The 25,652-nt window shown below is 33.3% G+C and overlaps 1 protein-coding gene across 18 annotated transcripts in view; it reads right to left on the bottom strand.

Moving 5' to 3' along the window:
- ATE1 (arginyltransferase 1) overlaps positions 1–25,652 on the bottom strand; it is a 256,370-nt gene that overhangs the window by 38,515 nt on the left and 192,203 nt on the right. For 17 of the 18 annotated variants that reach the window (XM_007478886.3, XM_007478889.2, XM_056803238.1 and 14 more), the window contains one exon: positions 10,936–11,056. In XM_007478886.3, the coding sequence (XP_007478948.1) occupies positions 10,936–11,056 (121 nt within the window). Of the gene's footprint in view, positions 1–9,726; positions 11,057–25,652 lie in introns of those variants that run through there. The other variant, XM_056803183.1, reaches the window with a different exon arrangement.

Below are 25,652 nucleotides of genomic sequence, written 5' to 3'. Positions count from 1 at the left end.
TATAAAAAAATTTTTTTTAAGAAACATTCTTTTTTATTTGAGAAACTCAAATATTCAGGTGTACTATTGATATAATTCCATTGGGGAAGCAGAAGGAAACCTTGCTATACAATGTAAACAAACAGCTATTTTCAGTGTTTAAAGAAGCAATGCAAGAATTGAAGGCAAAGCTTTATGCTTATTAGCAGTCTATAAAGGTACTTGGAACATGTGCCCCTTTTAAAGGTCACATCATTAATTATCATTAACCACAGGAAAGATATCAAGATTTTTATGGCATCTTTTGCTTGAAGACTTCAAAATAATTTTATAAATGTGATTGAAAAGAAAAGGCATTGTTTTCATATTTCTTGATGAGCACTTAAACATTAAAATAGAAATAACATAAGCAACTATGTAAGAAGTAACTTTCATTACCTAAAACAAATCCATTTAATTGACAGTCATTGATTCACCTTTCTCTTAGCATGTTTGTGAGGACATGTATTATGATATCTTCTTTATGTGGAGAAACTGGGCAAATGTAAATTATTCAATTTAATCTTGAATTAGAAGAATTAGAAGTAGAATCCAGGAATTCTAACTCACTAATAAACTAATATCATTAGCCAAGTATTACCCAGCTGCCAATCTGTAGCATACTTATTCTGGTCTATAATATTTTTATTACCCCAAATCCTTATTGTTTGGGGGGTTTTTAATTTGCACTTTAAAAAAATCCCCAAAACTATGGTTACTCTTTTCCTCTTCCTTATTCTTTATATTCTACTCCTCCATTATAGCAACCCAGAGGTTTCTGTCCCTTTAAACAAAGAAATTAATGACTTTCTACAAAGCAACTGAAGTTTCTATTAGTGTCATTTCCTGCTTTATCACTAAATGGAACCAAAGAAAATGAGGTTTTAAATAGTAAGAAACATTCAAGAGTCATATGTTACGTGTCAGAAGCTTATCTACTGCATTGTCAGTTTCAGGTACAACAAAGCAACGACATTCTATAGCTTCCTTCTTTCACTTATCTTGTTAGTTTTCGCTTCACTATATCTTGCATGACAAATTTAATTTTTTAAAGAGAAATTCACTAATAACCTAATGTGAATATTTTTTGCCTGTACATTCTTCTCCATAGACATATGCTTTAAATAATTTATAGAAGGCAACAGAGTACAATGCACTTCGTGTGTGTGGTGAGCAATAAGCTGATACCAGTACATATAATATTTTAGAATAGGTTTCTAATGTTTGACAAAGCTTAGGAATGCTGGAAAAGTTTAGTTTTAATTCTTCCCCTTATTGTTGGTCACACTTCTAGTTCCATATAGCATTTTACTTTTTATTAATGTAATATTACATTATTATCATTATTATGTACATTTCATAGAAGAAAAATAAACAAGTCAATTCAGTTTAACTGAAATCTATTACAAATATGACCTAGGAAAAAAAATTTTTTTTACAAGAACAGCAATCCTATTCCAGTTCCTTTATTTATAATGAAAACATTGTGTTAATACTATCATGTAAAGGAATACACTAGTAAAATAAACCTTCTAGTTTGCATCCTCATATCTAAGCCTCCAGATTTTTTTTTTTGGCAGAAACACAACAAGTTGGAATTTATGAAAGTGGAGCTCATCAGTTCTTAAATACTTTCCATTATTATGTATGGAGCATATTCTTAGATGGAAGTTGGGTGGAGCTGGAAAAAAAGAGACTTAGAAATACTTAGAATATGGCTGACATTTCTAAGGACCTTGCAATAAAAGGATATTTTATCCTTTAAAATATCAAAATGCTCTGAAATATACTATTCCCAATAAATGTGCCCTCTACTACTACTTCATACAGGCTCCCTCAAGCAGGGTAGAAAGGAAAGAGTTCTGAACTGGGAGTCAGGATATATATATATATATATATATATATATATATATATATATATATATATATATATATGTGTGTGTGTGTGTGTGTGTGTGTGTGTGTGTGTGTGTGTGTGTGTGTATGTTTTATAACTTTTCCTAATCTCAATTTTCTCATCTAGAAAATGAGGGGAAACAATACTTGTAATTAATACCTCACAGAATGACTGTGAGAAAATTATTTTTATGAATGTTAAAATGTGAATTTTTGTTACTATTTAACTAGTAAAAGAACTAGAGTACTAGAGTAGGAAAAGCTAGTCAGTCAATAGGGACTCAATCAATAAGCATTTATTAAGCCCCTACTATGGTGCCAGCCACTGTGCTAAGTATTAGGAATACAAAGAAAGGCAAAAAACAATCTTGGCATACAAGGAGTTCAGAGTCTAATAGGGAAGACAACAAGTAAAATACGTCCAAGAAAAATCGGAGATTATCTCAGATGGAAGACAATAAGATAAGAAGGACCAGAAAAGGCCTCTTGCAGCAGAAAAGATTTGAGTTAGAATTTGAAAAGAAGTCAGGGAAACTGGGAGGCAGAGAAGAGAAAGGAGAGAGAATTCCAGTCATGAGGGATAGCCAATCAAAATGCACTCTGGAGAGTATCTTGTACAAGAAATTATGGAGGTCAGTGTCACTGGATAGAGTATTGGGGACGAAGGGGCAGGAAGCCTGGCAGAATAGGTAGAGACTAGGTTATGAAGGTTTTAAAAGTCATTGAATTTCATGTCTGAATTTGGAGGTATTAGGAAGTCACTGGAGTTTACTGGCTAGGGGAAGTGACATGATCAAAACCTGTGCTTTAAGATAACTCTGAGAACTGAGTAAGGGAATGGATTAGAAAGGAGAGGGACTTAAGGTACAGAGACCAACCAGAAGGCTATTTTAAGAACCTAAGTAGAAGGTAGCAGTAATGCAAAGATCCAGGACAATTCTGAGGGACTTATGAGAAAGAATGCTATCCACATCCAGAGAAAGAACGTAGGAGTAGAAATACAAAAGAAAAACTATGTCCCCAATCATATTCCCATAGAACCATGTGAAGATCACTGACATAAGTAAAATCCAGTGGAATTGCTCACTGGCTATGGGAGGGGGGTGGGAGGAGGGGAAGGAAAGAACATCAATCATGTAACCATTGAAAAATATTCTAAATCAATTAATTAAATAAAATTCTTCAAATTAAAAAAAAAGAAAAAAGAAAAATATTCCAAATTAATTAGTTAAATAAATGAACTTTAAAAAAAAAAACTAAGTACACGTAATGAGGGCCTCACCAGTGTCAGGAGAAAGGGGTGCATAGAAGAGATTTTACAAGGTAGAATGGATAGAATTTAGGAGAGAGGGGTAAGAAAGGGTGGAAAGTTGAGTATAATAACTAGGTTGTGAGCCTAGGTGAATAGAAAGATAGTGGCACCCTAGAAATTAGTAGGAACGTTCACAAGAAGGGAAAATTTGAGGGGGAAAGATACTGAATTTGGTCTTGGCCATAATGAGTTCATGATATATATATTGCAACATTCAATTCAAGACATCTGTCTAAAAGACATTTGAAGATATGACACTGGAGGTTAGAACTAATAAATAAATCTTAAGAATTATCAGCAATGAGATCTGTGGGAGCTAAAGAAAATTCTCAAATAAAAATATATTCTAGAAAAGAAAAAAGGGTCCAAGATTGAGCACTGAAGGATATCCATGAGTAGTGGATATGACATAGATGAAATTCTAGCAAAGAAAATTGAGAAAATGAGGTCAGACAGGCAAGAAGAGAACCAAAAACAAACAGAAGACAAACTGCAGAGACTAAAGATGAGGAGAAAAAAAATTGTAGATGGCATTCTTAAGAAATTTAGACATTAAAGGGAAGAGAATAGCTAGCAGAAATGGGCAAAACAAATATGAATTTTTAGAAGATAGGAAAGACATAAGTGTACCTGAAGTCATTAGAAAAGTAGTCAGTAGATAAGGACAGATTGATGGTTAGTGAGAGTTGAGATAAAGGACATAGCAATCTTCTAGAGATTATAAAGTGGTTTGCCTTGACAAGGAGGACCACTTCTTTATGTGAGACATGAGTGAAGAAAGGGATAGGAATAGAAGGAATCTGAATAATATGAGAAAGGAACAAGAAAAACTTCTCAAGAAATGGTCTCAATTTCATCAGTCAACAAGCCTTTACTAAAACACCTACTATGTGCCAGTTACTGTACTAAATATTACGGACAAAGAAGGGGGCAAAAAAGTCCTTGTCCTCAAGGACCTCAAAATTTAATTGGAGAAACAACAAGCAAACACATATATACAAATAAGCTATATGTGGGATAAATGGGAAATAAATGACAGAAAGAAAGCATTTGAATTAAGAGGGATTTAGAAAAACTTCTTGTAGAAGATAAGGTTTTAGTTGGTACTTGAAGGAAACCAGGGAAGTCAGTATGCAGAGATGAGGAGAGATTAGTCCAGACAGGGGTTGGGGAGGAGTCAGAGAAAATATCTGGAGCTGAGAGATATCTTGTTGGTGGAATAGCAAGGAAGCCAACATCACTTGACTGAAGAAAAGGTGGCAGGGAGTAAAGTGTAAGAAGCTAGAAAGAGGTTAGGTTATAAAGAAGGGTTCTGAATGCCAATCTGAGGATTTTATATGGTCTTGGTGACAGGAAACCACTGGAGTTCATTTGAAAAGAGGGGTGATATGGTTAGATCTCTGCTTTAGTTTTGCGATTTTGGCAGTTGAATGGAGGATGGATTGGAGAGAGGAGGCAGACAGATCCACCAATAGGCTATTTCAATTATCCAGGCATGAAGTGATGAAGGCCTACCACAGTGTGGTGGATAAATCATGGAAGAGGGCATATTCAAAAGATGTCGCAAAGGTAAAATTGACAGGTCTTGTAGCAGTCAGTGAAATCTGAGACAAAGTTTTTAGCCAAAAGGGTGGGAAGAGCTGGAAACCAGGGAGGTTTAAGGAAGGATGAAAAGTTCTAGAAAAGTCACTGTGGTAAGAAGGATAGTGAATTGTTTAGGGAAGTGTAAAAAGATTGCCTTGCCACAGTGAAGGTCCAATTGAGATGATCATTTTGTGAATTTAAGTAGATAATTTATGTTTAGAAACTACTTTGTAAATATAATTTTAGGGAACTCCTGGGGCTGATTTTCTGTGAGTTTTCCCAAATTAATCTTTCTACCTTGACTAGAGACCCTCATTATAATTTTAAGATATATGTAATTTTATATTCAAGTGAGCAAAAAGTTTGAGGATTAAATGGCTCACCTAAAACATTCTTAATAATATATTATCACATACTAATTGCCAAAGGCGAAAAGTGTACATTTTAGAATCCAGATTAAACTGAATTTCCCTTTCTTTTTAGGATAATAGCTCTCACTAATTAAAATCAGTTTGACTTCATTTAAACACTTTTAAGCAATTGTAAATAAATTAAGAAAGCAATACCAGATTAGAAGTAGGAATACAGGAAAGAGCTCTCTCAGATAGAGTTAATCAAAACTCTACTGTTCTTTCTGCCCTCTAATCCTTTCTGATTTGGAAAACTGTATCCCATGCTGGCAATGAATTCCTTCTTCACTTCTATTTTTCAGAATTCCAAGTACTCCTCAGGATTCAGCATCAATGTCATCTATGAGAGGGCTTCAGTCCCCAAATTACCTTTTATCTATTTTACATGCATACACAGAAACACATACATGTATATATACATGCACAATACATATATATGCATATATATGTATATACACACACACACACATATACACACACATATATATGTACACTTGTTAATACCTCCCTCTCTTCCCCACTAAACAACTCAAGGGCAAAGACTTTTTATTTCTATATTTGTAACCCAGCATTTTACTCAGTGCTGGCACACAGTAAGTATCTACTAAATGCTTAGTGATCATATGATAGGCATGGTAGAAAATCTACAAAACTTTGGGACACAGGTTCTCAAAAAAAAAAAAAGGGATGCAAGTTTCACAGTGTGCCTCAAAATTAGCTATTGCATTATTACAGATAAAAATTTTTTGAATAATTTTAACATAAATTTTGTTAACCCAGAATTTGTAGTATAATTTATGTGCAAAATAAACAGCTTGTCCATTACATGTATGCACTAGCTTCAAAACACATCAGACTTTATCTTTCCTAGAAAAGACTAGGATATTTGTACATTGAGTGCTATACCTACTTATCATCATCCCTTTTCTATAAATTATCTATATTAGACTCTCCTTCAGTTTCATTCCTTATTTTTTTTTAAACCCTCACCTTCCATCTTGGAATCAATACTATGTATTGGTTTCAAGGCAGAAGAGTGGTAAGGGCTAGGCAATGGGGGTTAAGTGACTTGCCCAGGGTCACACAGCTGGGAAGTGTCTGAGGCCAGATTTTAATCTAGGACCTCCCCTTTAGGCCTGGCTCTCAATCCACTGAGCTGCCCCTCATTCCTTATTTTTTGTAGTAATTACAGAACTGTATTCCTCTGTCCCTTTCTTTCCCCTCTGGAGTCTGTTACACTCAATGAGCAGATCAGATGCTGGAATAAGAGATTTATCAGAAGAACTCCAAAAGTCAGAAAAATATACAGGAAAAAAACCATAGCATATGATGGTGCTGTCTCAAAATACATAGTTCAACTCAACATGAAAAAAAGGAAAAATGTAACTGAATCATCATATTTTCTAACTCTATCAACATTTAAGTATAAACCTAGGAAAACCCCTATTACTTAATACTATATGAAGTTCTTTCTTAAGGGGTAAGATTAGACAATAGGATATTTTAAAGAGTGGTAAAATTTTTATATAATTAAATGGCATTTTAATTTTTCAGTTTCTGTATGCTAGTTTACTTTAATATGTTACTTTACTTTGTTCAGAGAGCACAATAAATGTAACAGATTTTCATTTTAGGAAAGATTTCCTGACCCATATACCCTGCCATCTAAAAATAAAAAAGTAAATAAGTAATTCATCAAAGACTAAGTTTTCTCAGAAGACTGTAGCAGAACTGTTTGATATCAGCAGGAATATTTGGGGAGAAAGAGATATAGTTGCATATTGAAAATGGATTTTGTTAATAGGAAAACCTGGAAACAATCATTTGGGCCCTTTCAGTGCAAGATCACCATTAAAAAGATAGAAGGGATAAGAATTAGTGACAACAGCATCATGCAGTGCTGTCCAGGTTGTTCATTTTATACTGTACATTTTTTTCTGAAGGAATTGGAAAATTACAGATTGCAGTAGGTCATGAAAAAATAACATGGCCCCTGAGTGGAAAGCAGCTTCCTCACAGACTACTATTTAAACCTCAAATGACCACATCTCACAGCATGCCCAATACATTTCAGCATGTAACTGCATTTTAATTTCCTAAAACCCCAGGATGTCAGTCTGATTTTAAGTCACGTCTGGGCTGTGATATTCAATACTGATAAAATTGTTAAGCTTGGACTGAAAATTTCAAGTAGATAGGATATAACAAATCCTCATGTTGTTCAAATGTCATCTTTTGAATACTTTACTCATTATCTCATTATCTTTCTCTGAATTTGTTCTCAAAACTGAATTACAAAAACTATTAAGAGAATCTCTAAAGAACCATATTATATAACTAAATGGTAGATATAAATAGTAAATATAGACAATAACAATTTGTTAAATAACTACTAGAATTCAGCCACTGTGATAAATTAGTCAAGAGCTAAGTATATAAAGATAAGAATTAAATAGTCCCTGTCTTCAAGGAGTTTACATTCTATTGGAGGAAATATACAAGCAAAAGAAATTCAGAGACATTTTTTGGAGGAAAGGCACTAACAACAAGGGAACTGGGAAAGGCTTCAAGTATTCTGTTTCACATATGTAACAAAGTGATTTAGGAATAATTTCAATGGCATATATACATATGGCATATTGGCTTATAACTAATCTTGGGTAAAAGATGAGAAAAATGAGAAAAATTCATCATTAATATCAATGAATATTTATGAAATCCCACTGCCCTACAATATGTAACATTCAGTTAATTATTGGGCAAATTTTATGAAATGTGAAGTTGTGGTCTCTACATTTCCAGATTCAATGTCAATAGGAAAGAAAGACTAAATAAAAATATGAACTAAACTGAAAAGTTTGAGATGAAAGGAAATTCAAAGAGATTTAAAGCCAATTTTAAAAGGTATTAAATTTTAGATCTAGAAATGACCTTACAGATCAATCTTTATTAGGAGATAGGTCATGATTAAAAGAGAAATTGTCTATCAAGCTGTTACTCAAAAAAGTCTGTTTTTAGTTTGAAAGAAGCTAATGATGAGTCAAAGTGTTCCTTTTTCCTTTCTACTGTTGTATTGTTTTGTTTTTCCCTTGGACTTCAAACCTGGTTAAGACACATTTAACAGAAATTAGTTTCCAAACAAGACCACTGAACAAGCATGGGGAAGGAACAGGAACCATCTTTACCTCTAATTAAGTGATCAAATCAAAAAGCTAAAAATCACTTATTTAAATAAATGGCTGTGGTATAGTAGAAAAAGCACAGCATTTGCAAATCCAAAGACCTGACTTCATGTACTGGTTCCAACATTCACTAGCTATGTGACCTGAGGCAAATTACTTTACCTCTGAGTCTTAGTTTCTTCATCTGTAAAATAAAAATGCTCAAAAAGCCAATTTTTATGAGGCTATTTCAAGGGTCAAATACAAAAGTAATTTTCTCATGCTTTTAAAATTTAGATATTTTGTAACTGTATGCTAGTAAATGTTTAACAACTGGCTCTCAAATGGAAAAATATATACAAGACATACTTTTAAACTGAATCTACATTATTACATTTTTGTCTATCTCTGATAGGTCCATAGTATCTTAAAATGTAAAAACCATTTTCTTAGCAGGCTTTTTTGATCCACAGATTCTAGTCTGCCAACCCCTGGTCTAAACAATCAACATAAAAATAAATCACACTCAGGGTTTGCCAATTTCAGAGGTGCATCTATTATGCACACATTGAAAAAAATTTTAAATGCTCTTGTGAACCTGTTAAAGATGGTTCTAGCACACCCCTGGTGCTATATAAATGCTATAGAAATGAACTTCATCCTGTTACTCTTCTAGAATAATTACTATTTTTAGAAGAGGCTTTGGGATTAACCAGTCATTTTATACTTAATCCCATGATGTCATTCACCCTGATCTGTGTTTTCTGTGCTCCCTTCTCTCTCCTTGCCTTTGTGATTTTTGCTTTAAAAGCTCTTATACTGTAAAAGGCATTGAGCACCCTGGTACAACAGTACCTGCAGTGTTCCAATGGCACATCCCCTGGATCCTGTCCAATTAAAGACACAATTAATAAGACTTCTAACTCCTTTAGTCTATTTATCCTAAGTCATAGGTCAACAATGTAATCCATGAGCATTACTAATTTTTGGAGCTTCCTAAGTTCAATGATATGTTTAGCAGACACAAACTTGTAATATTTAATGTTTAATGTCTAATATTTGGATGCTAAGCACTTAGTGCTAAGCTATTCAATCAAATACTATATAAATACAAAACTAATAATTTTTACTGATTGATTAACTCTAGAAAAAGAATAAGCATGTGTGACACCTGGATCAGTTTTGAGAAATACTATTGTTCTTCACCATATGTATTTCATTTTTTTTCTCTCTCCACTATTTTTTGGCACTCAAGGTATAACAAATGACTGTGTACCATTGCAGAGATGCAGATGAAGCTAAAAAAAAGCTATTCATTAAAAAACTTTGATATTTTTCAATTATGTTTTATATTTGTTTAGTGATAAGAAATCCAAAAGCTTAACAAAAACACATTTAAGCAATGCTCTGTTTTGTTTTTAAATCTCTGATATGTTTTTAGTCTTTTGATAAGTGACTTGACTTCTCTGGGTTTGTTGCCTCATCTGTATGGTGAGGAAGCTGGAAGAAATCATCTCTAATGTCCAAGCTCCAAGCTCAAGAAACCATCTCCAAATCATCTCCCTTTAATTAGTTCTAAACTGTAGGGAGTCTATGAAAACTAGATAACATTTGCTATAATTTCAGAAGTTAATTATGTAATCAAATTGTCAGAGAGGAAGATTGCCATTTAATGTACTTTGGATCTACTATAGAGTATACATGCAATTTTGAAAATAATTTTCTATTTTAATATTTTAACTACAAGATATGAAATAAATATTATCAAATAAAGGTGATGCTAAAATTTAAAATGTCTATGAAATGTAAGAAAACATTTGTAGACCATACTGTACAAAGAACTAAGGGGCCACAAGTTTAATATATATTGCCTCAGTTATTTAGGTGCTCAATTCTTTACAGCATAGTGTAACTCCCTCCCTCTCATAGATTTCAATTATTGATCAAGAAAATGGCTGGAACAAGGTTATGACCTTTCATGACTTCGTACCTTCCTTCAGTCCACATACCCCAAGGCTGCCAAGTCTGAATTCTAGACTCGCTTCTCTTACTAACTTCTTAGATGACCTTGGAGGATCATCAAGTCTCTCTGAGCCTCAATACTGCTATTATGGATCCTAATTCTCTCATTAATGCCTTTGATGACTTTGGGAGATCATTTATTCTCTCTAAGACTTGTAAAAGGAAGAAAGGTTGCACTATATTTCTTCTAACTCAGATGTTTTATGATTCTATTACTTTTACACTGAGACATACAATAAGGACTAATTAAGAAAATGGAAGCTGTGATCCTGGCCCTCAAAGAACTTACAACATATCCTAAGGGACTAGTGAGGAACAGCAGCACAGACAAAAGGACCTTAAGATTTTATTTCCAAGCCTATGCTCTCCACTTCACTCCCTACTTTTAGTTCTCTCCCTTGCCCATGTACATATACATGTATAAAAAATTTATATAAAGCTATCTGGATCCTTTTAAGAACAAATGTCATGACACTGATTGATAATAAAAAAGTCTGACAATGTTCAGACATACCTCCAGTTATAAACCTACCTGCTTTTGTGTCTTGGTTGAAGCGACAGTATTTAGAATTCTCAAGTGCAGGCAGACACTGTTCTATGGGTACCCAGACATATGTCTCTGGACACAGCAAATCGGAAGGTTTATATTGACCCTAAAAAGAAAGGAGAAAAAAAGTACAAATAAGTTAATGATACAACTTCCTGGCTACCAGGTTGCTAAGAAAGTAATATTTTTAATCATCAGTCTAAACAAAGTCAACCAGAAACATCCTTACTGTACAAATTAAGTGACCAGCTAGTGATTATTTCACCATTTTAATAATACAAGTTTAATTAATAAATAGCTTTCTAAAATTGACACTGTACATTTTATATTACCTATCATTTGATTAACTTCAGCTTTCCCTTTTCACCAAAGTAAAATCCAAAAATCAGCATTATGGAACTGATAGCTCACTAGAAAATTGACTTAAAAGCAATTTGCTTCAATCAAAAATTATCGAAATGAATGCAGACAGGGAGCAGCTGGGTAGCTCAGTAGATTGAGAACCAGGCCTAGAGACTGGAGGTCCTAGGTTCAAATATGACCTCAGACACTTTCCAGCTGTGTGACCCTGGGCAAGTCACTTGACCCCCATTGCCTAGCCCTTACCACTCTTCTGCCTTGGAGTCAATACACATTATTGACTCCAAGACGGAAAGTAAGGGTTAAAAAAAAAAGAAAAGAAAAAAATTATCGAAATGAATGCAGAATTCAAATCTTTGAAAATGTTGCATGATAATTTTGATTATATTTCTGTTGATGTTTTAGAACTTTAAATACTGATAATTTCCACAAATGAAGATTGACTGTTATTCAAGAATACATTACAGAACTTAATGGATTCATCTTCACTAAGAATATATTTGCCAATATCAATATAAGTTTATATGCTTCAATTCTATCTGGAGTACATTAAACAGAATTGGGGGGGGGGGGGAAGATGAGCTTTTGCTTGTAGACCTTTTGAAATTCTCTTCATATGAGTTTGTTTTTTTCAGTGCCCCTGGTCACAATAATAGTTGTTTATTATAGGAGTTGTAGTTTTTTTTTTGTTTACTCATTCTTTCAGCTCAAGTAAAAACACAGCTTGGCTACAAGATCAACTAGAATTCTTTGAAGAAATGAAACAAGAGTTCCAAAACATTAAAAATAAAATGAGAACCCCAGAGGAAAAGAACAGGATAAAAAATTGAAAGTTCTAGAGAAAAGACTTGAAAAGGGAATTAACAGCTTAGTATAAGAGATACTAAACCTTTTAACTAATAGGCTCCTGAAAAAATGGAAAATTAAACAGATTTCAATGACTCAAAGAAACAAAAAAAAATTAAAACAAAGTTAAAAGACTGTAAAAAATAAAAGAAACAATAAAATTTAAGATACCTTGGATCAAAAACAATTGATCTGAAAAGTAGATCAAAGAGAGAGAAATTTAAGAATCATTTAACTACCTGAAAACCATTAACACAAAAAAGCCAAAATATAATACTTTAAGAAATCATGAAATAAACTGCACAAACCTATTAGTTGGAGGCAAAGTAAAAATAGAATCAATCCACTCATCACTTTCTAAAAGAAACTATAAAATGAAAACTCCTAGGAACAAAAGAGACAAAACAGATCTTCTAGCTCAAAGGGAAAAAATGCTATAATCATATATAAAGAGAGAATTCAAGTATCATGATGCCAGTCAAGATCACACAGGAAATAAAGAAATCACACAAGATTTAGCAGCTAAGACTATGAAAGAGCAGAAAGTATAGAAAACACTATCATCAAAGGCAAATGATATAGGACTACACAACCAAAAACAATTTACCAAGCAAAAGGGAAGGTTATTCCATTGGTGGGGAGGATAATGAACCTTTTATGAAAGAGAGGACTTCCAAGCATTCCTGATGAAAAGACCACAACAAAAAAGAAAATTTAAAATATAAACATAAATGTCCAGAGAAAATTTAAAAGGTAACTGTCCTTCTTGTTATTTCTCAAGTAAGACATTCCATATCTCTCAACCTCCAGACATTTTCATTGACTGTCCCCCATGCTTGGAACTCTCTCCTTATCTCTGCCTCCTGGCTTCTCTGGCTTCCTGTAAGTCACAGCTAAAATATAATCTTCTATAAGAAGCTTTTCCCCATCTCATTTAATGTCTTCCCTCTGCTGAATATTTCAAAGTGATTCTTTACATAGTCTATTTGTACTTAATTGTTTGCATGTTGTCTCCAGAGTAGACTATGATCTTCTTATGAAAAGGGACTCTTTTGCCTTTTATTGTGTCTCCAGAGCTTAGCATAGTGCCTGGCACATAGTAGGTCCTTAATGAATGTTTGGACTAATGATCATGCAAGGAAAGAGAAGATAAAAGAAATAGGATAAAGAATAAACATCTCACATAATCAGCATGAGTGCCAAGTAAATTATTTTAGACTATACAAAGGAGGAAAGAGTATGGATGAACTGGATACCACTTGAATCTAATACTTTGTTTTGATTTGTTTAAAGGAGGATAGTATATCCAAACACAAAGATTTTAGTGTATTATATTTTCATCTCCACAAGAAAAGGAGGGAAGGAGGAGAGAAGCAATATGAGCAAAGGCAAACTTAGAGAGGGTTTAATCATGAGCAAAAGAAACTCTAAGCTTGGATGGTAAATTGTGGTTAGAGGCTTAAAAGGAAAGAAAGTAACAAACTGTAAAAGTTTAGGAGAGAGGAAGAAGGGTATGGAAGAGGAAGCTGATAAAGAGAGTAGTACTCTCAAACAGAGTAGTACTGAGCATGGAGCAAAGAGAGTATCAATGAATTAAGATGAAAAAAATACAGAAATAATTGTAACTGTAAAAATAGCAAATATTAAGCTAATAGCAGAGTCAGAACTAAAATTCATATCTTCTGATTCCCAGTCCAGTGATTTTTTACATTAAAACAATAAAGTCATCTATAATCCTCTCTTTTTTAATTCACTCTTAATTCTCCACAACCCTAACCCTTTCTCCAAGGTAGCCTTCTCCTAGAATAAAGAACAGCTAAATGAAGCAAACCCAACAAATTGTCTCTGAATGACAACATAGGTCTTATTTTGTAGCAATATTTCATTGTCATTCTTAAGACAGTCACCTCATTGATCAGAGTTCTATGGTTTTCCTTACATTTCTACATTTTTTGTTTTAAAAAAGCTCACAATAGCTTTTAAAATGCTATTTTAAATAATACTGCCTATAAACTTCCTCCAAACTTATAAAAGACCTACTCACTTTAACACCATCCTCTCTCCCTTGCCTCCTTCTAAAATGCCATTTGTGTCATTGTGTTAAAGAAAACAAAAATCACATACCAATAGCAAATACATCCAACATTTTCCCCATCACATAAATCCATATTAAAACTAAACAAAACAAGAGAAGTTTAAAAGTTTAACAAATATGCTATAATCTCTGCCAGCTTTTAGTTTGGCTTTCGTCAATACAAACTCATGGTTATATCTCATTTCCCAAGTAGCTTTACAAACATTCTTCTATAATTTTACATAGAAAATTAAAATAGTTCAGTACTAAACAAAACTCCATTCTCTCTCTAACTTTGGCCAAGAACTACCAGTCTTCAAAAATACTAATAGCAATAGCTTCATATTTACATTTTGATTTAAGTTATACAAAGTGTTTTAAATCCACTAATAGGAGGTATTTTCTTCCTACTAGATAATGATTCATACCAAATACTTGTGACTTTTAAAAAAATTCATTTATGAAATTAGTGGGCTCTTTTCCTACTCATTTATGGCTGATTTCTATTGAACTATATCTTACTACCTACCATCAGAGAAAAAATTACTAACCCTCTGATTTCCTTACTTTCTCACTAATTCTTTTCATATTTTCCTAGATGTCCTTAGGGGAAAAAAAACATTTCTTTGTAATAAAATGAACAATTAATTAAAAAAAAAACAGTGGCCAAAGTAGGTCATTATTCTATCTGAAAATCTTATAGAAAATCTCAAGGCAGTGAATATATGGATGCTTATTCTCACAAACTGAAAAAAGTTCATAAATTTACACAGGTTGAAAATCTTGAAGTGCAGGGTTTTAATTTATTGAAATAAAGTCTTAAAAATATATTTTTTTGCCTTTCAAAAAGACATGTGGGAACCTGATGTATGCAAAAATTGACATACAAGAATTCCCTTTCAATGGTCTAAATTACATGTAAATGAGTGGTTGATTCCCTAACTAAAATTTCAACTATAGTAGTTTTGCTGGTTATTTTTTTCTATTTTAAATATAGTAAAAGTGATTAAAATGCTTTCATATGATTCACTAAAGTAAGCATTCTCAGCTTATAATTGGAAACATTTGGAGATAGACTTGGGAAACCATAATAGATGTGAACGTACCAATTCACATTCTCCATTCTGAAGAATTTTCATTCTACAGTTTTCAAGTCAAAACTGAATAGATTTTCCCTTAAACTTCTGTCCAAAATTAAAAGATATAGTCTCATAAGATAATATTCTGCTGATTATTTAAAAAATATTTTGGAATTTGTTTATGTATGAGATAAACACAAGTTTACATAATTTATTGTTACAAAATTCAGCTACTAAAATTTAAGAGTTAGAAAGAAAAAAAGATACTTGAGGGATTGGGAAGAGGTGGAGAGGTTAAATACCAGTAGCACTCAAAAAAGAAAGATTAAACACACATTTAAGTCTTTTATCAGTCAAAGTGTACATCTGCAATCTATTCTTCCACAATAAATCTATTGATCTTTTATTAAAACTCAGTTAGGGCAACCAGCTGCTTAAAAAGAAGCTCTAATGCTACATAAACAAAATGTTCCAAAATTGTCCATAGCAATCCATTAAAGCAGAGCTGCACCTCAGGAGAAAGTGTTAGTCAGGCTAAGAGCTTATTAAATACAGTCTCTGTTCACTGAAAGACAACACCAATGGAATCCCATCAGCAAAGTACTACAGCAGACCCTTTACTCCCAGATTTCATTACATAAACAGAGATTGACTTTATCAGTCCCCAAGAGAGTACTTTATGAGTAACTCTAGCTGCTCTGTTTTCACAAATTGTGTTTGGACTGTGCCATACTGAGCTTGTGAGGTGAGCCAGGACTAGTAAAGACAAAAGGGCTAAACATCTGAATCCATTTGTGCTTCAAAAATTCTCAAAGTAAACATATGTACTCCATGTGCTGCTGTACCAAACTTTCCCAATATTGCAAATGGGAAATGCTTTTGAAATCTTAATGTTTCCCCCAACTGCTAAATCGTAGTATCTCTTTAATTAAATACCATATTGTCCTTCAGACATTTACAATAAAGTAATTTTACAACTATATTATTTACTTTATTGGTAGCAAACAACACGAAGAAGTGGAGGTTCTAATTCAATTTCTTTTATTGTCTTTATTTCCCTATTGAAAACACTGAACCAATTATTTTTTCTTGAAAATTTAAAGAGGAGGAAATTAGGAAAATCAATTTTCAGTCCCAAATTAAATTTTAAACTTTGGAGAGGTTAATGAGCTGAGCAGAAAGGAAACAAGGGAAAGTGAAGAAAAAAAATCTATTTACAGGGGGAAAAACTTATAAAGAAAAAAGAGCAAAAGTAAAAATTGAAGTTTTTTTCTTTTAAAGATAAAGTAAAAGGTTAACAGATAGTAAAGCTGAATTAATAAGGAATTTTCATGACAGACATAATTTTTCCATATATTCATTTTCCTAACCAGCAAAAGTCTCACACCTACTCATGATTTTGTTTATAACTTTAAATTATAAAATAAGAACATTACATAGACCATAGTACAGAAAAGGTACAATTTCTGATTTTACTTTAAAAAAAATATCTATTGGTTAAAACTTCCAAGTAATTTAGTGGATTAGTCACTTAAAAATATTTTAAGTGAGTTTAATCATATATATATAGTCGTCAAATCAATAAAATGTTAAAATATTCTTGAATTAATAATAAGCAGGTTTTATAAAATTACTAAGCACTCTAAAAACATCCATTTTTCTAAATTATAATTGTTATCTTCTCCCAAAATATAAGAACAATAAATAGTTTTCAATGGCTAGACAATCTTAACAGCAAACATTTGGTTATTCACAAGCCTGGGGAATAAAAATTGGCTATCTACATATTACATACATTCCAGAAGTGATTTCTTCTAATCACTTTTCTTTTTCTGCCTGATATTCAACACAACTAACTTAAATGTTTTATTCTTAAGTAAAAACTATTCCTCTTATATTTGCAGGCCCTGTTAAAAATTTACTTTCTCTATACATCAGTGTCATTATTGTTATATCTTTGAAGAAATAATTTTGCTGAGATGCTGTAGTGCTTTGTTGTACAGGGCCTTTATTTCAGGAAATTCATAAAACACTTTAAGTGATTTTCTCTTCTAAGTGATCTGTAATCCAAATGTGAAGAATATACTTTTTTCTAAATGAATTTGAATATATTCAAAGGATGAATAAAATAGTATATTGAAGTTTATGTCATCAACATGAAACAATCTTAGATGACTATTAAAAACACTTCCCTTAGGGGGCAGCTGGGTAGCTCAGTTGATTGAGAACCAGGCCTAGAGATGGGAGGTCCTAGGTTCAAATCTGGCCTTAGCCACTCCCTAGCTGTGTGACCCTGGGCAAGTCACTTGACCCCCATTACTTAGCCCTTACCACTCTTCTGCCTTGGAGCCAATACACAGTATTGACTCCAAGATGGAAGGTAAGGGTTTAAAAAAAATTTTTTTTTAAACCACTTCCCTTTTAGTGATAACCTCTTTTAAACACGTTCAGAATATTCCTTAGTCCACTAGCTATTTCACTGCAGAGTAAAAACAAATTGCCTTTAATACCTATGCTGTATTTTTAGCAACTCAATATTTTATCCTCATCCTTTTCTCAGTTCTCATCTTTCTTTACCTCTCTACAGCTTTAGATACTCTCAACTCCCCTTCCACATTCATGCATATATTGTTCTAAGATTTCTACCTACTGTCTGACTCTCCTTCTACTTCTCCTTCTACAAAGGAAACTCAGTTTCCTTTGATATATTATTATCCATCTCCTGTGTCTAACTATGGATGATTATCCAAGTTTCTGTACTGACCCTTCTCATTTATTTCTATGCCCTCTCTACATAGATGATGCTCAAATCCACACTATACTTCTAGCCCTAATCTCTTTTCTATAGTCAAATCCTATACTGCCAACTTCCAATAATTTCTCTATGATTCTTCAAGCTCAATATATTTTCCCCAAAACTTGTTCCTCTAGCAAATTTCTTGGGGGCACACAACTCAGTATCCACAAAGGACTGCAACCTCAGACATCTTTAATTCTTCTCCTCTCTGTCTCTCTCTCACCTCTCTCTCTCTCTTTTATCTCCTATAACCAATCAGTAGCTAAGCATAACTCCACAACTCTCACATTTGTCCCCTCCACTTGAATGGCTACCTATCTAGTTCAGGTCTCTCCCATGTGCTACTGCATTATCTCCTTAACTGGCCTCTTTGTTCCAGGAATTATACTATACAGTTCATCCTGTATAGAACTATCAAAATCATCTTTCTAAAGCAGTATAACTATGTCACTCCCCTATTTGCCTCTGGGATAAAATAAAAACTCTTTGACCTGGCATTCAAAGTACTTTCTTTTTTCCCCACAGTTTTCTCATTCCTCAAATTATGTGTATTACACTAAGTCTGATGGCACTACATTAGTCATAAAAATAATTCTGGTTTTAAGGAATTAGTATGTTTAGAAGACTTGCTTCAACATAAATAGCTATTGGTTTGCAGTGACTTTAAGGTAATATGGTAATTTATCAACTTCTGGTACCATAGCTCCTAAATAATATAATTTAGTACCCAGAATGCATTTCACTAAACATTTTCCTCAAATGTTTCTTCTTTAAGGCTTGGTTCTAAAATCTCCCCCACCTCCCATTCATATAGGCTGACAATTAAATGAGAATTTTGGCTATTCTCAAACTTCTTGTATAATCTTTGAAACTTAAGATCTAGAACTGTTGCTAAATAAGTCAGGTTTACACGTAATTATTTGGCTTTATTTGGAAGAATAATTATCTCTGTAGTTTATAACACTGTCATTAACTCTGCAAACAAGTATGCAGAAACTCCTGGATGAGTTCATAGGCTCAATACAAAAATGATTTTCAATAAAGTTAATTTTTACAAGGCAGTTTAAGAAAAATGTTTAGTCATAAATTAAGATATAAAAAAGACCATAAAACTAGCATGCATTGTATGTATAAAGATTTTGAAAATAACATTTTTATATGACTAGAATTTAAACTAGACATTAACATGAGGAATGATTAAGCTAGCATTTTAGAATCTATACTCCTTTTTGAATCATTGAAGTTACCTTTAGAAACAAAATTATATCTTTTACTAAAGCAAATAATTTGATATTTAATCAGAAAAAACTACAAAACAAAAAAACACTGTAAAGTAGTAGCAATTAATCCATTAATCGAGAGTATATATATATATATATATATATATATATATATATATATATATATATGCCAGACTCTATTCTAGGTATTAGGTATGCAAAGGCAAAAGTATTATTATTGATAGTATTAACCATCAAAGTAATCTTAAAATAATTTTGTTTCCTTAATTACATGTAAAAACAATGCTTAACATTATTTTAAAATTTGAGCCAAATTCTCCTTCTCTCTTCCTTTCTACCCTATTCCCTCCCTGATATAGCAAGCAATCTGATACAGATTTTACATGTGTAATCATCTAAAATATTTTCCCATTTTAGTCATCTTTTGGAAGAGAAAAACAAAACAAATACCAAAAAATGAATGAAAAAAGTGAAGTACAGTATCTGCATTCAGACTCCATCAGTTATTTCTCTGGGGGTAGATGGCAATTTTCACCATTAGTCCTTGGGCATTATTTTGGATCACTGAATTCTTAAGAATAGCTAAGTCATTCACAATTGCTCATCATATAATATTGCTGTTACTATGTACAATGTTCTCCTGGTTCTGGTTCACTTCACTTTGTATCAGTTCATGTAGATCTTTCCAGGTTTTCTTGAAATCATATAAAGCATGACCTATTCAGCCATTCCACATTTGCTAGGCATTCCCTCAAATTCCAGTTCTTTACTATCACAAAAAAAGATCTGCTATATTTTTTCTACAAATAGATACTTTCCCCTTCTTTTGATACAGACCTGTTAGTTGAATTTCTGGATCAAAGGGTATGCACAGTTTTAAAGCCCTTCAGGAATAGTTTCAAATTACTCTACAGAATGGTTGGATCAGTTCACAATTCCAGCAATGGTGCATTAGTGTCCCACTTTTCCCACATCCCTTTCAACATTTACTGTTGTTTTAATTTGCATTTCTCAAATCAAGAATGATTTAGAGCATTTTCTTCAGGTGACTATAGAGAGCTTTGATTTCTTCCTCTGAAAAGTGACTATATCTTTTGATCATTTATTAATTGGGGAATGGTTTGTTAAAGGACTTTTTAAAAATTAGTTTTCTATTATAATAATAAAGTTTTAACTAAATAATTACTAAGAGTTTTTAATGTTAAAATTAATGAAGGATTTGTACTCCTAAAGTGCATTTTTTTCCATAGTTCTGTCATTGGAGATAATGACTTAACCTAATGACCCTCTAAAGTCTTCACAACATAGCTTTTTCAAAGACAGATGGAAAATTCTAACATCACTTGAAAATTCTTTGAATATGTGGCATTTGGTTATTAGTTCTCCTTGAAAGTATTGAGGGTGAGGCTAAACGTATATAGTACAATTACTATTATCTTTAGTTGTAAAACTATCTTTAGTTTAGCTAAAAAAAAAACCCCAACTATTAGTAACTAAGACTATATAGACAATTCATTTAAAGTAAAAATTTCATTTTTCCCAAGTAGAGATTAGCAATATTTCCAAATAATATGCCAATTGGTGATTCTTGTCATGGTAGAAACAATGGGAAGAGTGGATGGTGCCCTTGAAAAACCACCAGCATACCAATAATAATTTATCTATCTTAGCTGTACATAAATTTAATCCTGATTCTTTATAAATCAACAAAATTTAATCCTGAATTCTTTATAAAACAACAAAGCAAAATAATATGGTCACAAATTTGAAGGAAAAAATTTAAATCTTAACACAGGATTAGAAAATAATAATTAGGCAAATTTCCTAGGTTCTTCATTAACTAGAAGAAAACCCATTTAATAAATTGCCAAACATAAACCTTGATGCCAATAATGAAAGAAAAAAAAAGAACCTCCAAGTAATAATAATCTTTATATATCTTAGTCTGTTAAGGACAATGAATATTAGAATTCACAGTTTCATTTTGTTAGTCCTACATATTAGCTTTAGAAGAAATAATCTGAGGTCCCTTCTAGTCCTGAATTTATGATGCAATGATTTATTTTAATAGCAGAACCTACTACTTAAAAATTAATAAATGAAAAAGCATTTAACTGCTTATTACATGCAAAGTACTGTAATAAGGGGGGGGGAGAAAAGCAAGACAGTTCTTGATCTCAAAAAGTTCACATTCAAATAGGGGAGACAACACAAAGGAATGTTTTCGATGCAAGTTAAATGGAAATACCCATTGGTCCTTAAGGTACAGTGGAAAAGTCAATGGTAATAATGCCTTTTCTTGTATGTAATTTCCACTGGTTAAAATCATATCAGTTTCTGATATTGAATAGTTTTGACAATGCCAAGAACTTTTGATAGTAAGAACTTTTTTCTGGGTCCTCAGCAACTGTTGCAGGAACACTAGTAGGAACAGTTATTAGGGTACATCTCCACAGAGATTATTTCCCAGGATAATGGCTTCATACACAAGGTTGGAGGTATTACTATTTCCAAAGCTAGGCTCTTGGGTTCCTTTATGGTTGTGGACAACCCACAGTGAAGTCTAAGGGAGATGAGTATCAAAATGATGGTAGTGGTTTGACTTGTTTGGCAGTTGGGGAATGGTCACTAGTTGGTGCTGAGGGGTAAGGAAAGTACTACTCCACAATAATTTTCTTCCCTAAATGATGGTTCCAGGAACTGTGCTGGAAGCAAGTATGGTGATTTGGGAGGCACTGCTATTCCGAAGGCTCTTGGGTTCAGGGTCCAAGGATGTCTACATAAACATCTAAGGGAAAATGGTGGTCAAGGGTGTGTTCATGGTGATTTTACATGCCTAGCACATGAAGACTCTCATTCAGTGTCTTAATACTTCAGAATTGGGTGCCTTTGAATAAGAGATTCTGCAATTAGTACTATACCCTCCAATGTGGTCAGTAATATACATTCATAGCAATAATTTTTGAGGAAGCAAAGAGTTAGAAACAAAGCAAGTTATTCACTTGCTGAGAAATAGGTAAATAAACATGGTACCCAAACATAAAGGAATATTACTGGGCCATAAAAAATGCCAATATAAAGAATTCAAAGGAGCAAGGAAAGAATTATATGAACTAAAACAGATTAAAGTAAAAACAAGAAGTTTAAATATGTATATATTTACATACATTAAAGAAAAAAATAAATTAGTATAAAATTACTACCACTACCACCTTCCACTCTTTCCTTTCCCCTAGTCTTTGACAAAGAGGTGATGATTCTCCTTACCAAGCCCAACCTTTGTTCAAAGGCATTTGATGATCTCCCTTTCTAGTTTATCCAGAAGATTACATCCTCAATTATCCCCAGTACCCCACAACCAGTCATAAAAGTCCAGCCTCTCTCTAACAATTGGTTCTTTCCCATTGTTTTCAAACATGTGTGGAAAGGAAAACTGAAGCAAGTTTTGGACTTTCTGCCACTCAGGTGGAACAAACAGCAGTTGGAATGTTAGAGAGAAGATATTGACAAGAATGACAGTTGGTGGGGGGAGGGGAATTTGGAGTGACAGGTGGTCTGTGGCTCTCTTTCCCTGCCCTCGGACTGAAAGGAGCCTCTCTCCATGTCTCAGGATAGAAATACCTCTATTCCTGATTTTTCCCAACTGTGGGCTCTATCTGGATTTCTGTGATCATGTCATCAAACAAAAAGGATTTAAGGCAAGCAGTTTGAACTGTAAGGCTGATCTTTAGGGGAGTCAGTCCAAAGAGACAGGCCTAACCAGATCTGAAGGTCAGAACCTTTTCTTCCTCTTACTGTCTACTGCTAAAGACTTTGAACTTAAGAAAGCTATCATAGATATAGATAGCATAGACAGAAGTAAAAGAAATCCTCCACCAGCCTGTGAGGCCTGGCCTCAGCTCAAAAGCTGAGAGAGACTAAAACCCAATCTAGGGAAATCCTGATTCCCTCTTCCTTGATACCTCCCAATCCAAACTTGTTATTAAATTCATCTTGAGTTAAATAACCCACAGTTATGTAAGAAGACTCTCATTTCAGGGGGACATAGAGGGAACTGAAGCTAAGGACAACCATTAAACCATAAACAGTTCTTATCGGATCCCTGCAGGGTGACCTTGGTCTGGGGGAGGCTTGTCCCTCAGGGATGGGGTTTGTGCTTACCTACTCTGGGGTATCTTCAACATCAATCAATAGAGAAAACACCTCCTCAGGCAATCATAGGTGGCCCATTTCTCAGGAACCCAAATTTTCAAAGATAGCCTCTTGGCATGGGGTTATCTCTCTCCTTTTACCTCACCAGCAGCCATATTCCCTCTCTCCTTGCAACTCCTCCATTCCTTTATTACAAAACCTTCTTTATCCCCTGTCCCTCTTCAATCCTCTACAATCCCTTTAACTATTACACATTTCCTTGTTTCCTCAATTCTTTCTTTTTAATCTTATCTTCTGTCTTAGAATCAACACTGTACATTGGTTCCAAAGCAAAAGAGTGGTAAGGGCTGAGCAATGGGGGTAACAGAACTTGCCTGGGGTCACCCAGCTAGGAAATATTTGTGGCCACATTTGAACTTCCCATCTCCAGGCCTGCTCTTAATCCACTTAGCCACTTGCTAACACTATTCATTCTTTTTTTTCCCCACCAGTCAATAAATATTTTTTTAATTACCTGCTATGTGTCAAGCACTATGCTAAGAACTGAAGATATAAAGAAAGTTATAATCCCCTTTCATTCTTAATATACCTTCACTGGAACCTACTATTCCCTCAAATTATCATTTGATATCTTTCTCCTTTTCTCAAACTCCTTGAAGAAGTTATCTAGACCCACTGCTCACTTCTGTTCTTTTCTCTTTCCTCAATCTTTTTGCAATTAGAGCTTTTCAATATATCACTCATTGAAATGACTCTCTTCTACCTTATCAATGATCTCTTAATTGCCAAATTTGAAGGTCTTTTCTTAGTCTTAATCATTTCAAACTTATCTACTATATATTTGACACTCCTGACCAACCTCTTCTTTTGAAAACTCTCCCCTCTGGGTTTTTCTCTGTTTTTCCCTCTCTGAGCCAGTTACAATGAGAGTAAAGTTTAAGCACTGCCCATGACCATCCTTATCCTCTCCTCCTCATAATAATTTTTCACAATTCATTGTTATATAATTTGCCCCATTTTTATCTCTCCCTTCCCTTTTCTCTCAATGTAATCCTCTTTTTCACCCTTTGCCTTTTTTACATATCATATACATACATATAATCATATTTACATATACATTGTATCATCATACATCATTTTATATATCCTATCATCATAATCAGCTTACTTTCCCACTCTCTTTCTAAGTATATTCTTTCTATCTGTTCTACTGCTAAAAGATATCCTCTTTTCACATAGAAATACAAACATTTCTACCTTAATGAGTCCCTTAAATTTTTTCTTTCTTACTTACCTTTTTAGGCTTCTCTTGGGTCTTGTGTTTGGACTTTTTGTTTAGTTCTGGCTTATTCCCCATGAATGCTTGGAAATATTCTATTTTACTGAATGTCCATTTTTTCCCCTGAAGTAATATACTCAGTTTTGCTGAACAGGTGACTCTGAGTAATAAGCCTAGATCTTTCACCTTCCTTAATATCAAATTCAATGCCTTCTGATCTTTTAATGTAGAAGCTGCTAAGTCCTGTGTGGTCCTGATTGTAGCTCCATGGTATTTGAATTGTTTCTTTCTGGCGGCTTATAGTATTTTCTCCTTGACTTGGGGGGGAGGGTAGGAGAGGCTTTTGAATTTAGCAATTATATTCCTGGAAGTTTTCATTTGAGGATTTCTTTCTGGAGGTGATCTGTGTATTCTTTCAATATCTATTTTATTTTCTTGTTCAAGTATATCCGGACAATTTTCTTTGATAATTTTGTGTATTATGATGTCTAAGATTTTTTTTTTTTGATTATGGCTTTCAGGTAGACCAATCATTCTGAGTTGTCTCTCCTGGATCTATTTGTCAGTTGTTTTTTTAATAAAATATTTCATGGTTTCCCCCACCACTTTTCCATTCTTTTAAAATTTATTTTATTGTTTCTTGATTTCTCATGAAATTATTAGATTCGAGTTGCTCAATTCTGATTTTTAAGGCCTTATTTTCCTCTATCAGCTTTTGGGTCTCCTTTTTCATTTCTTCTATTCCCTGCCCCCCCCCCCCCACTTTTCCTCTGCCTCTCTTAATTGGTTTTTCAAGTCTTTTTTGAGCTCTTCCAGAATCTCTATCCCATACATGTTTTTCTTTTGGATTTTGTGTGTCTTTGCTTTGCTCTCA

This window comes from Monodelphis domestica, chromosome 1 (assembly GCF_027887165.1).
Source record: "Monodelphis domestica isolate mMonDom1 chromosome 1, mMonDom1.pri, whole genome shotgun sequence".
Taxonomy (NCBI): Eukaryota; Metazoa; Chordata; class Mammalia; order Didelphimorphia; family Didelphidae; genus Monodelphis; species Monodelphis domestica.
This window is presented reverse-complemented; position numbering and strand designations above follow the sequence as displayed.